A 13,830-nucleotide genomic window follows, 5' to 3' on the forward strand; every position below is an offset into this window, starting at 1 on the left:
TTATTTTAGCACTTGCAACGTGGTTTTGGTGCAAGGGCAGATTTCGAACCTGAACATCACTCTCGTGAAAGGCAGTGTTGAACGCCGAGTTTGGTGAAGTACAAAATCTGCATGGACGACCACGGCTGAAAGAACACGTGAATCCGCCAAGTCGATTCATTGAAAGGTTATCACCGGAAAAGGCAACAAGAATCGCTCTCACCTTTACCGCAACAGAGTTCTTCCACAGAGTGAAACCAGTCATCCATAAAGCTGATACGTCATCTACAACTGGCTTCAAAATAACATTGATTCCGTGCTTGATGACAAGTCTATATGGTGCAACTAAAACTACATGGATAGAGCTGAGCTGTGATCTGTATTTGGCATGGATGTTTACCACGCTGAAATACACGACAAGGATTTTGTGAACACCCCGCTTTGACCCCAGCGGATTCACTATCTCCACTTCGTCGCTGTACAACACAAAAAAAAGCGTATACTGCGCGCCATCCTCGAGTAGTGCATGCAACTTTTCTTTGTATATGCAGCCATCCCTAAAATTATGCAGCGTTGGTGAAGGCGCTCCTGTTGAGAAATCTAGCTCTATGTGGTCGCGGAAGTTCTCAGAGGACATAAGATTTCGCATGACACCACTTATAGGAACAAACTGAAAAGTCTCACCAGCACCAAGATCACGCACTTCAGGCTTTACGTAGGGCAGGTGACGCTTGGCGAATTGCTCTCGCTTATATTTACTACTTGCTGCTTGAAAAATATCCTCTAAGAATTCACCAGCGAGTAACTTGCGCAGTTCGATTCCTGCCGACTCCATCGCGATGTTATTTTCAATGACAGAAGCGAATGTCCGAATTATGTCGAGAAAGGTAATCTTGAAGTCATTGAAAACACTTTCTGCCGTAGAGTGCGGTAGCTTGTGCACTTCTGCAACACGAAAAAAAAGTAAGCACAGCTGTTTTTTTATTTTCAGCACGAAGTCGTTGATTGTGGTCACTCGAGCAGTGGGAACAGAGACCGCATCGCATTCCGTGTTGATCATGTTCGACGAGCAACCAGATGAAAACATTTCACTGTGATCACCCACTGTGTCGTGCGCAGCGCAGCTTGTTGTGGCACGCACCGGTGGTTCTTCGAGGACTGTTGGTTCAACACCGGCTTCCTCTGCGTCATCCATGTCCATATATCGTCTGTGCACACGGTAAATGTGCCTTCGATAAGATTCGAACTCACTGTAGGTTTTCGCACACCCATCCACACCGCACATGATAGAAAATCTATTGTCGTGGCGATGGTCTCTTATGTGCCAGACGACTTTGCAGAGCTTCGTGGACGAGAACGCACATCTTGGGCATGAGTGTAACATGTTCACTCGCGGCAGTATTTGCGTACAGCCGCTGGGCGGTATTCTGGACTAAGTACGCCGACGGCTCACCATGATTACAGGTAGCTACATGGCAGACGTAACTGCAGTTCTATCCGTAGTTTTCACCAGCCGAACTGGGCCAGCATGGCTTACCATTTAGGACCAAAAAGTTGACAAGACGGCGGAGGGCGAAAAACATGAACCGGCAACACGTGGAAGCTCCGCATTCTTTGAGGGTTTTTGCACGGCCGGGCTAGACTGCACCTGGAAGGCGGGCGTCGTGGAGGAAGGGGGGGGGGTGGGTGGCAAGGGTGAGATATTTTCACTGACAATAAGGATAAGGAGTAGTTGCCTTTACACGGGAATTCATGTGCCGTCTTAGCTGCGGGTAGCGAGAGGGTACACATTCCTACACGTGTCTAGCAGCGCCGTGAATATTGGTCGATGCAGAAACGGTTTCTTTCAAAATCAAGTTCAAGATCTAGTGAAGGATTCGACGAAACACCGTCTGGCGAGGGGCATACGTGTCTTGCAAATAAACAAACACTCGCCAAATTTGCAACGATATACGTTGCAATTAGCGAGCGTTTGTTTATTTGCAAAACAAGTTCAAGATTTGAAAAAGCCACGCTAAACTGGACGGACATGCTTTTCGTGGAAGTACACTGTGCAGGTGGATTTCTTGGACCTGCCCTTCATCGTGCCCGAAATACAGGCTGCCCGTAGGGAAAGCGCATGGGTTGGTTTACTTCATGCCACGCACGTGCTTATTGTGACATTTCATTCGTAGGGCAAGTATTGAACTTCCTGAGAAGCTACGGCAACATAAGAGCGATGTCCCCAAGTTCCAGTGACAAAGAGTACGTTCGCGGACCACGGCATCTATTTTCACAATGCCGGCGTCGTCGAACAAGATGCAGCTTATTTAAACAGGTTTTCGCGAAATCCTGGCCTATCCAAGACAGTCAGTCAGTCAACAAACTTTTTACACATTCCCCTGAGGAGCTGACGTCTTTCAAGACGGCTGGTCGGCTGCGGGCGGCACCCACGTCGGTACAGGAAGGGCATGCCCCTTTCGCAAGGAGACAGCCAGTTACTTCAACCGGCTTAAGGTGCGCTGCTAATCGAGTGCGCTCAATATAATTTCGCTCATCATGAAGAATAGGCACGACCCCACGGCAGGAAGAAAAAGTACGCGAATCGTGGAATTTTTTCTTGCAGCTAAAAAAAAAGAAGAAAAGAAGTGGATATTTCAAGGGCTAGTTTTTCTTTGTTAGTCTTGATATTGCACCTAAGAACAACAAAACAAAACATTTGTTTACTCCTTACTTTGATTGGCGTCCCTCTGTTTCAAGTAAAGTCCATTAATTAAAGGACTGCACAGCAAGCATAACCGCAATTAGTCTCCTAACCATGGTTATAGAAATTAAACGGGTGATTCCACGGGAGATAAGGTAATAAACCGAACTGAAGTGAGATCGACAGGAATCTGAAAAGGATGTATCACATTTGATTGAGTATTTCATATTTTATGTATATAGCACCAAGCAGCCCGAAAAGGAACCCAGTTTTCTTTTAAACTGCATAATTTATGGGATCAAAAATATGGAACATATTCAATGCGGGGGACCAATTTCATCACCCGTCGTTCTCGACAGGTGATGAGGGTGTTATAAGCAAACATTACCGTTGAATTTTTTGTGTGAAATGTATGCGACAGAAACAGTAAAGTAACATTTATGAAACGTACTTGTAAAGCGAAGGAAACTATTTTTGAAAAATTTCTGAATATGCAACACTAAGTATAAATTGTTGTTGGGCGATTTGATTTAACGTCAGTAGGGTACATAATACCGCAAACTTGGAAAAAACACAGATTCTAGTAAATAAGTAGGAGGGAGCAGAAAGGTCGTGCGATAAACTTCTTTGTTTATTTGAAAGAACAGGCCACCAGATTACAAATCTCTGCGAATGCGTGCGTCAAAATCGGTAAACACTGGTCACATTCGCGTGTCAGAAAGCTGCAGCTCGTTTTGGTAAAGTAAAATAGTCGTATCAATAATGTAAGCTGTGCCTCTTTTCTTAATGTCAAACGCCCCCAATAGCTCGCACTAATGTTTCGTTGCTTCTGCCTATTATCTTGACCTCGCGAAGCCGAGGATCACATCTGCAGGCTATACCATGCGCAGGTAAATACGCATTTCTTTTATTCTTTAGAGATAAAGGATGCTCCCGAGTCGGTCGTTGAGACAGCGTCCTGTTTGGCCTACGTACGTATTCCCACACGACAGCGGTATTTATGCAACCGTCACGCATTTCACATAAGGTATGGTGTGCTTCTTCAGGCATCCAGGCATTTCTGTCAACGTGGCTGACCCACGGACACCGTCCAGCCAACTTGTGTGGTGCCGAGATTACGCCCACGTACCATGCTTATTCCAGCTCACAATCATCAAAAGGTAGCAAAGGTTTGCTTTTGCGTCCACGTCTGGTGATGATGTAAAAATTTGAACGACTCTCGAGTGCAACGATCCCGGCGGCGATACCAAATGTTTGTTTTGTCGAGAAGTGGGTGACACGTGTTATTGGTACCTACTTTACACAGTGTTTAGACTTGAGTGAATAGCCGTTTGTAGAAGAATTATTAAGATGCTCGCTTAGCCGAATGTTTACACACCGACACCAACTCGAACAATCAGCCATTTTTACACACCAACCCGGTTGCCCCACGTACACCCACCTCAGTTGTCTATTGGCACAATGGTCACAGTAACTTAGAGTGGTCTAGAGTGGCTATAGACCACTCTGGGCTCCGTGTTTCGGAGCACAAACCGAGATCTCAACCAAAAAGTGTCACTTTTTTTGGTCTAGTGAAATATGCCGATGGAATATGCATGCCGATTCGACGCTGCAGTGTACTGGTTTAATATGGCAGACAGTGTGCCATCTTAAGAAGCGGAGGTTGGGAATACTTTCTAAGAAGAATAATAAAACATTAATTGGACAACTGCAGATCGAGAAGACATACGCGCCCGATATGTTTGAACTCTTTAGTGTGATTCAGCGGTCCTCTGGATACCATTCAATTGTACGATATGCCGGGGCCATCCTGATTAAATGCGTCGCAGTGGTCTAGCTAAACTATATATGGTCATATCTCCGACGAGCTTTGTAAAGGCAGCCACCCGCCCCATTATTCTGTCAACTAACATGATTTTAATTAGAACTAACAGACAATGACTCCAAGAAATATATAGAGGGTGTTATTAGAAGTAATTGCAATGTACATGTAAAGAAAGAAAATGGCATGGAAAGATAGCAGTCCGCTGGTAGGGACCAAACCTGTGACCTTCGAATAACGCATGCGATGCTCCAGAGCAGGGGTTCGCAACCTGCGGCCCGCGAGGCACTACTATATATGTGGCCCCGGCAGGACGTCCACCCCCCCCTCTCCTTCTAACCTTATTTCTTCGTATACTTAAAGGACCAGGCAGTTTTGGCCTAAAATGCAATTTTTTTAGTAACCAATGTTTAATTGGAACCTCATGACGCGTGCTTAAAATAAACATGATTTTACAGTTTTTTTACATTATCCCTTTGCTCGCAAAGCCCCCCCCCCCCCTTCCATTTGGCCCGTCGCTGTGCCAACTTCTGCTCTAGAGCATCGCACGTGTCGAAGGTTCGGTCCCTGACTGCGGTAAGTTACCTTTTCGTCCACTTTTATTTCGTCAAACTTACATTGCAATAACTACGAATAACATTCCCTATACTATCTCTGGCATCATTGTCTGTTAGTCCTCATTAATATTCTGTCGAACAAAGAAAAACGAGCCGTTCAGTTTTCACTTCTTTCCTTCAGCCAATGTATGTATATCTTTCCTAACAGAACAACAAGACCTTGAAGCAACAAAAAAAATTTCTCACACAGGTTTTGATAGTGAATATTACCTACATGCAACACAATCACTCCATTAGAGTCTCTCTCGGAGTGAGACCGTGCGGAAGTGACATAATATCGCTTGTAGAATAAATGATGTTGACACCGGTGATTGTTTTGTCACGAACTCAATGGCCACGATAAATGAAATCTTAGCACTTCATTCACGTGCTCGGAGAACATATTCAAGTTCTCATCGAATGGCCGAGAGATAACAGAATTCTTTGCCTACATTATGCTTGAAGCAGTTTGTTTTTACGAGTGGCCTTGAAAACTGTGTCTCACACCTTTCAAAACAACACGTGGGGAGCTGCATCACACTATCTGAAATAACACAACCGCTGCTTAATTAGTATTGAGCGAAGTGGTAGCTGCACATGACTTCTGTCGTCGTAAATTCACGTTAAAACGGACGTGGCATCTGCCTACACGAGCGAGTCATGCAGCAGAGAATTAATATAAATTAATTAATTTGTGCGCTCGATGCACACAAATTGAATTGAGTTAGCTTCTTTGTGGTGGTCTTACTTATTTGTACCAATGTCCATCTGGTTAAGCGCATAATTGTAAGCTATATAAACATGGAAGGTGGTGGCGCGTTACAGTGTCGAACGTTAGGGGGGGGGGGGGGGGGGGCAGTGGTTTTCAGAATCGGAAAAGAAAGGAAAAGTGAACCCCGCAAATATTTGCCGCCAACTGCGACACCTGAGCAGTGGTTCACTGGGGAAGGGGGATAATAGACTAGAGTGGAGAGATGAAATGGGAATAAGAAAGCGAGAGAAGAGACCAGGAAAAAAAAAGGGGGGGGAGAACTTGTTCTCTTTTCATGCCCTTCTACTCACTCGCTGTCCCCAACTGGACCGGCATAATGAATAAAATGTTCTTTATTACCTTCGCATGCCAGCTACAGGTTTCAGACAGGACAAATTTCCGCTGCACAGAGCCAAATGGTCTTCAAGATTCAAAATTTTAACAACAGACAGCGTCGTTGTGATAGTTACCTTCAGGAGGCGCTGATTACTGAAACGCGGCAGGGGGCGCACACATCGACGGAAGCTGAGCCAGGCTAGGGTGGCTAGCCAGGCAAAGAGCAGGTTGTCGCAGTGTGAACGTGTCAGCAGCTTTCCTCCCGCGCCCACGTGCTTGTGTATTCATGGAGCCGCCGGAATTCCAATATTTGGTGTCATTTCAAGGCCGCAAGAAGATTATTTCTGCTCGTGGACCGACGGAGGCGGACATTTTGGAAGCCTTGAAGACGACAGACTTTGGCCATTCTTTGCAAGCATGCCGGATTGAGGTATGTTGTCTCTATCCTGAAGTGCATCGAATTGCATTGTGACAGTGGCCCAAACAGTACTGATTATATTCCGTTGTTAGCACGTGCTTCAACAGTTTTACCAAGCATGCGCTCGCGCTTTTCGAAGCGTGGGGCTTTTCTTGCCCTGCTCTCTCACTGGAGCTGTCGGCCCGCGAAGCGTGCACGTGGTCTCGGAGTTGCTGATGGGAGATGTAAACCAGGTTTAATCTCCGCTTCGGCGGCGCGCAACCACCCTTTGCTGGCATTCGCAGTAGTTGTGTTGCGATAATGTAATGGTGCGAATCGGCTATCGGGGTGGTTTTAAAAAAAAAGTGAAGAAATAAGTGTGGCCTCGTAACTGTGGCTCACTTCGGAGGTCAACTCAACAACACTGCACCGAGGATGGGGAAGTGGGAATGACAGATGTAGAGGATGAGAGGTGAAAATGGTAAAAAAAAATGCGCACTCGATCTGTCTCTCGGAGGCACGCACGAACTTTCATTAGCGGAAAGTGGGGCAGCGCGCTTGGTCATCCAGTTATCGAGCAGGCAATGCACCAAGACACGGCGTTGGTAAGATGAGTGGCCGTCGCTGAGTTCGTTTCCTGGTGTTCAAATTGAGCGAGATTGTTCACGAATAAAGGCATAGCTAGGATGTTAAGAGGTTAGGTATGTAAGGAGATCAGCAAAAAAAAGTAAGACTTTTGTACCGCACGTAAAACATGAAATCAATAAAATTGGACTACAAGAAAGACTTATTATCAATTTCGAAGGACATGGAATAGGCTAATTTCTGTGGTTACTGCATGTATCTTCCATAGTGAAAATAGCGTGGGTGCAGAAGCTGCTTGTTAGCATCGGCATGCGCAGGGTTCCCCTCTGAAGAGGGGGGCTGGGTGAAGGTTGCACGCCGGGCACGTTCTCTCCCCCCACCCCGAAATTTTTTTTCGCTCTGCCTACACAGAACAAAATGAACGTTTACCTGCCCGGTACCCACTATAGATCAGAAACGTGCCCTCCCCTCTGAAAAAGATATCTGCATACTACCCTGGCTGACTTTGCGCTGCCTTCTGAAACTCAGCACCCCTCTCCCTATTGTGTCAATGAGTGGGGCAAACATGGCGACCCCCTTCTACGTCTTAATTGACAATAGGGTGAGGGGCGGGGGGACCGCCAGCTGTGCTCCCAGGTATGCTCGTCAGAAACTGAAAATTCTCAAAGCTAGCGTAAAGTGTTGTGTGTGTGTGTGTGTGTGTGTGTGTGTGTGTGTGTGTGTGTGTGTGTGTGTGTGTGTGTGTGTGTGTGTGTGTGTGTGTGTGTGTGTGCGTGTGTGTGTGTGTGTGTGTGCGTGCGTGTGTGTGTGCGTGCGTGTGTGTGTGTGTGTGTGTGTGTGTGTGTGCGTGCGTGTGTGTGCGTGCGTGTGTGTGCGCGTGCGTGCGTGTGCGTGTGTGTATGTGTGCGTGCGTGCGTGCGTGCGTGCGTGCGCGCGCAGTCTTGTGTTCTGGATGCTTGTTCACCAATGCTGTACGTTTGCCCCACGGTCGGCATTTCTGTCTCGCAGGTGTCGTTAGGTGTGTTTAATGCTTTGTATTCTTTGATATATTGTGTTGCTTTGTGTAGTGAAATCATCAATAATTATTAGGTGTGTGAGTATTCAAATTACCAATGGAATAGCGACGGATCCTTTATCTCTATTTAGCTATTTCATTGCCGAAATGTGTGCACTCGAAACATTAATGGGCTATCAACACTGTATTTATTAGCGCATGATTTCGCTTCTGCAAAAAACTATGGTGTTGCCAAGCGGTGGTGTTGGATGTTGAAACACAGTTTGAATTTTAGCCATTTTTGTAAAGGTGATAGCTGCCAGGTAAAGCCAGCTACATAGGTCAGAGAAAGTGTTTCCCAGAAACAGTCTGGAAGATAGAAGTGCAGCATAGCGTTCTTGCAGAGTAATATGAGAAGCACGATCATAAGATCGACTTCGACATCGCTTCTGTTCTTGAAACAGAAAGGAATCTATGAAGGAGGCTCTTGTTCAAATGCTGTTACATTCAGAACACACCTGTAAACATGAACCGGTCGTTAGGAACAATTCCCTCTGTATACGTTCACAGCCTCCGATACGCGAGAGAAAGAGAAAGCAGGGGCCATTGTCAAACAAGACGGGGAGATGCTTCCATGACCAATATAGTCATCTCCTTAGGAAAATACCGAATTGGTTCCGAAACGTCGAGATCTCTACGAACTTGGCTAGAGCCATTTCTAATTTCTAAATTGTGATACACTGTAGAAGAAAAGTTTGACGACAGAGATAACAACAGAGCTAAAAAATTTGCTTCAGCTTAGCGCACGCAAGAAATGCAGCCTAATAATTCCTTCAACGTGCGAAAATATAAGGCTCCATGGTCTATTGAATGAAGACTTGTGCCATTAGCGTATACAGTATTTTATAGATAGCAGATACTGTGAGTGTGGTTTTTCGTTGTAGCACAGTGATTATCTTCTGCTAGTACAGCAATCATTAAATGCTTTTGTTTATTTCTAATTGATGTTATGAAACAGTGAAATTTCACAAGTTTAATTGTCACTATTTCACAAATCTGAACTTACTGATACCGAATGTCCAGACGAGTAATTTACAATGCTCTTTACAATACATACATTAAGGGTTTCTCGACAATACACACGGCATCATGATAATAATAAAAAAAAACAGGACAAGTAAAGTGATTCTAGGGTGCTATTGAATATAACATTGGTAGTCTGCTTACTTCAGGTTCTGTGCCTATTGAGGTAACTTTATGGGAATTTGAACATCACATCTGAATCTCTTTCAGGTATACAACGTCCGACATGATGAATTTGTGGACCCACCAGCTGGCCATGTCTTCTCTGAGAAAGATAAAATCAGGCTTGTGTGCAGTGAAAACTTCTTAATGAGCTGCAGGTCAGTACCTAAATTTCAGGTGCCAAGTTTAATATTGCTTTTGGAAAACTGCATCACTTACTAGCCTCTGTTTTCAGCACAACTGACAAAGTGACAGCAGTGCATGAAGTTAGCCTGCCCAAGACCCTTGAAAGTAATGAGCAGTCACCTAGTCAGCAGCTTGCCTGCTGTGAAAATGATTATAGGCTACCACCTGTGCCCTTAGATATTAAGGATGCGATTGAAAGGACACAACCAGGAAAAGTGTCCAGTCACACTAAATCCCGCATTGTAGGGTGGATTGCAAATCATCTCATGACTATAACAGTGTAAGTATAGGCATGTATTTGCATGTGTTTAATTCAGTACAGGTTTTAAAGTTGCTCTTTTTTACAGCTATCCAGGAAGCCTCTACGAAGCAGCTGCAAAATCTCTCGTGTTGGAATATCCAGTGCTAAGGGACACTATTGGCACAGGCTGGGTAAGCACTAAAGCAATGGCATTCCTATAACTTTATTGGGATGTCATACATGTTGGTGAGCTAGACTGCAGGTGCCCTTCAAGTTATTTTGTTCTTGGAGAGCATTCAAGAAGTTTCAACCCCATATTTATTACATTTGAATAATTGCCATGCATGTTCTTAGAGTCGTTTCATCGAACTCTGATAATGGCAGACATTAACTTGAGGGTTTGATAATAATCATCAACTAGGTGCCCATGGCCAATATATTCATATCATGCATTAATAAAGTTAAAAACTGGCCCTGGTTATAAGCTTTAACACCGGTTTAAGAGGATAAATACAGATGTAATGCATCGCTTCTGGGGATTGAATATTACCACTAATGGTATATGTAGTTTCTAATCACAGCTTGAATAGAGGCTCACACAAGCTCAGTTCTGCGACTGAAATGCCACGATCTTCGCCATGCCGCATGGCTCCAGCACATACATAAAATGCAGGAACCGGAGTTTGGAATGAGCAGATAAAGCTAAAATACAACAGATATGCTGATATTACTAGGAACAGCTAAATTTGCCAGGTATTGTCACCTGAATCTGCTTCTGCCCCATAGCAGGTTAAAAGCAGTGTATCAAGGTTCCCAAAGAATCATTTGCTTCAAAAGTGACCATGTTCAAAGAGGACAGTGTCCACTGTGCGGAAATTTGAAATAATAAAAAAAATTGTTGTTTCCAGGACTCATGGAAAGTCTCCTTGAAATACAAATTCGCATATATGAGGAAGTCTCTGTGCACAGTTCCAGCTGTTCAAGCAGCGAGAGCAGCTTACGGAAAACGCAAAGACTTAGAAGAAAGCACCAATACTAAGCGGCACTGCCATGTGGTAAGTGAAACGTCAAATGGACTGGTACATAGAACTCAACTATGAAGTCACTCTTATTTTATGTGTGAGCTACTGAAGTAAAACATTATTCATGTTTTTAACGATATAACCTCTTCATATCAACACATTAAGAAGCCAGGCAAGTTTTCAGGGCCATATTGACAGTTAAAGTATAGTAAATGCAAAATAAGACAAAATAAATTTGGTAAACAAAAAAATCATCTTATCTCCTATGGAGAACAAAACAACAACTTTCACAGTTTTCATGCAAGGCTCTATTATTTGAGTCAAGATGGTAACGCTCTATCAAACTTCTATGTGTCCCTGTATGTTTAAAACTCGGCGTTTCAGCAAGTGCCGCGGGCATGTTGCTCGATTCCTCATTCTTTTCTTCATTTTGTAGCTAGGTTCCCGACTTGGCTGATTCCATGCTCCTTGGTTAGCAAGTAGTAGATTTATTGCTCGGTATCAGCTTGTTATTGACATCATGCATCATTCCAGCTTTAAATATTGTGTTCTACATTTTGCACCATACTTATCACTGAAAGTGACTGACAATCCTTTGATTCAACTATTAAACTCGCATGAGTACTGAAATAAGTGGACAGGTGAAATCAAACTACTGCAGCTCAGTGAGCATGTGATGTGAAAGCTCCAACCAGCGATAATTAATGCCCTTTCAGTGGCCACCATAAACAATGCCCATATGCTATGCTTGGCTTCAATATCTGTCTGTCCTCTACATTAGAAAAGCTCCTTATTGCTCTTTATTTGTTGACTACACCATGTAACTATACATAAACCAATGTTTTTCCAGAAGCTTTTTAGAGGTGAACATTTTTTTTTGGGGGGGAGGCAAGATACATATTAGGTTCGAAATTTCAAGTTTTCAAACTTTCTTTTTATATGAAAGAACAAGCACTACTAACTAATATCTGGTCAAAGTTTTACATATATGACATACATATAAAGGCAACAACTCTTGTATTCTAACACCGACACCGCAGTTGGCAATATTTAAAATCAGTGTTACCTCTTCAGACTCCTTCTGATATAGGTAGGAGGCGTGGTTCACTGGTTTTACACACACATTTGCGATATGCTGGTTCACAAGGTGTAAATTTGGAAGTGGTGAAGTGCCGAGGTGGTCGACATTGGAGAGAATCATTGTGAGAACTTTGATATTAACATAATTTATGACACACTCGCAGAGCAAGATGGTATCAGTACACACTGCTTCAGTTCTCTTACGTAAGTCAACCCTGTAATTGAGTTCTCTACACATGTCCAGTTCAAAAAAATGCCAACATTCTTCAACTGAGCTAGCAAAAAGTTGAGTTTTCATGTCTGCCTATTTCATGTCATTTGTCGTGATCTTTCACTGTGCAGTACCATCTTTTTTTTGCTGATTAGATTGTAGATCTCTCCCAACATGTCGCTTCTCAGCATGATGAGGCTACAATTAATAGCCATATTGACTACATGGTGAAAGAAATCAAGCGGCCTATTCCTGACATGCAAAAACTCGGTGATTCTATGGAGCAGACAAGACCATCTAGACAGAAGTGGATGAAGGAAATGAGGCCATCAACAGCAGATGTGGTGCTGAAATACCCTGCTTTGGCAAAGGCTGAAATGGTGAGCAGAAACAGCTGTGGTTTTGATCCTGCTGCAGAAATGTATGTGAGAGAACTTAACAATGAGTTTTTTTATGTTATCGATAGTTGCAAATTTGTTGGTGATTCGGTACAATTTTTTTGTCGTTCTAGCTTCATGAGGAGTTCATTGCTCTCACTGGCGTTAACTTAGAAAAAAAGGTCCTGGAATTTATAAACCGGTATGGAGACCGGTGTTTTGAGCTTGCGAAGTGTCGTCGTTGCGCGAAGGAAGCTGTGAAAGCAATTGAAGAAGAAGTCGAGGCACTGGATGGTGACGAAAAGAAATGTACGTGTAGAAGCTTGCCAGCTTTTCCAGTTTTCCCAAATTTCCAAACTTTTATAAGTCATTTTCATAGGAGTATTACTGTCAATGCCCTTATATGTGAAAGTTTGATGTGCCTAAAAATATTTCGTCAACAGATCGCTTTGCCGTTGGCATTGTCGAGTTGCTGCCCATGCTCCTAAAGGAGCAGCCGCGATTTCTGCAGGGACCGGTGAGCTTATTTGCTTTACCTTTTTTTATATCAGCTAGTATACTTTTCATCAGTGATGCTGATTTTATGTATTACTCATTTTACAGGACACCTACCCTGCCCTTTCGCTGAAGGGCAAAAATGCCTCTGAAGCTACAAACATAGTTGCGAGCTTTGAAGGGCTTAGTGTAGAGGTGCTTGATGTAATTGCAGGTATGACGGCGCTTATGGAAATATACTGGATATTCGATGTCAAGTACAGTGGCGCCAACAAAAAAACATTCACTCTACTTGAACATTTCTGTGGCTTGCCGACAAGTGCAAAGCAGATGCCGCTAGTCATACGGCAAATATCATCGCTTGAAAAGGCAACTTAAGTTATGCCTACAGACGTGTGTTATCAATAAATGTTTTCATATAAAAATGCACTGTGTGGCATATTTCATTGCTCCCTGGCTTTTGGAACAATGCATTGTTTTGTTCCTGACAATGTCAGCCGCATAAACCTGTGGTTTTATACGGCCGTTGACACTCAGCAGTGAATTTGGAGGTGTGTTCGTAGTGTCTTTCATGATAATATATTTCGCAGTGTGGAACAGAACCAGGTGTTTTCCAAGAAAAAGTGCTAAATACCATGATGCAATACATTGGCAATTATTCTGATTTTATATGTATAGTGCATATCTATATTATTGGTATATATACCCGCATTTTCGTCGCATTCATTACAGCTACAATGTTCTCGGTAAAATATGGCCATCAGAATAATCAATTCAACTAACCTGGTGTGCACACAATTGTGTATTCGAAGAGTCTGTCGTACCTCCAT

The 13,830-nt window shown here is 43.5% G+C and overlaps 1 protein-coding gene across 1 annotated transcript; it reads left to right on the top strand.

Annotated features, from left to right (window-relative positions):
* Nucleotides 1–2,468: 2,468 nt before the first annotated feature.
* Nucleotides 2,469–13,427, top strand: LOC142814592 (sterile alpha motif domain-containing protein 3-like). Its single transcript, XM_075893620.1, has 9 exons — nt 2,469–6,597; nt 9,437–9,546; nt 9,624–9,854; nt 9,922–10,006; nt 10,724–10,870; nt 12,284–12,508; nt 12,640–12,814; nt 12,949–13,022; nt 13,109–13,427. The coding sequence occupies exons 1-9, from the start codon at nt 6,454–6,456 to the stop codon at nt 13,376–13,378; spliced, it is 1,461 nt and encodes a 486-aa protein (XP_075749735.1). The 5' UTR covers nt 2,469–6,453; the 3' UTR covers nt 13,379–13,427.
* The last annotated feature ends 403 nt before the right edge of the window (nt 13,428–13,830 follow it).

Source organism: Rhipicephalus microplus, chromosome 4 (genome assembly GCF_043290135.1).
Source record: "Rhipicephalus microplus isolate Deutch F79 chromosome 4, USDA_Rmic, whole genome shotgun sequence".
Taxonomy (NCBI): Eukaryota; Metazoa; Arthropoda; class Arachnida; order Ixodida; family Ixodidae; genus Rhipicephalus; species Rhipicephalus microplus.

Bases quoted from the DNA above. Each gene is read 5' to 3' on its own strand.
- LOC142814592 (XM_075893620.1), top strand. From the start codon at position 6,454: ATGGAGCCGCCGGAATTCCAATATTTGGTGTCATTTCAAGGCCGCAAG. The intron at 6,598-9,436 runs GTATGTTGTCTC...AATCTCTTTCAG, and splicing joins TGCAAGCATGCCGGATTGAG to GTATACAACGTCCGACATGA. The intron at 12,815-12,948 runs GTACGTGTAGAA...TTTCGTCAACAG, and splicing joins GGATGGTGACGAAAAGAAAT to ATCGCTTTGCCGTTGGCATT.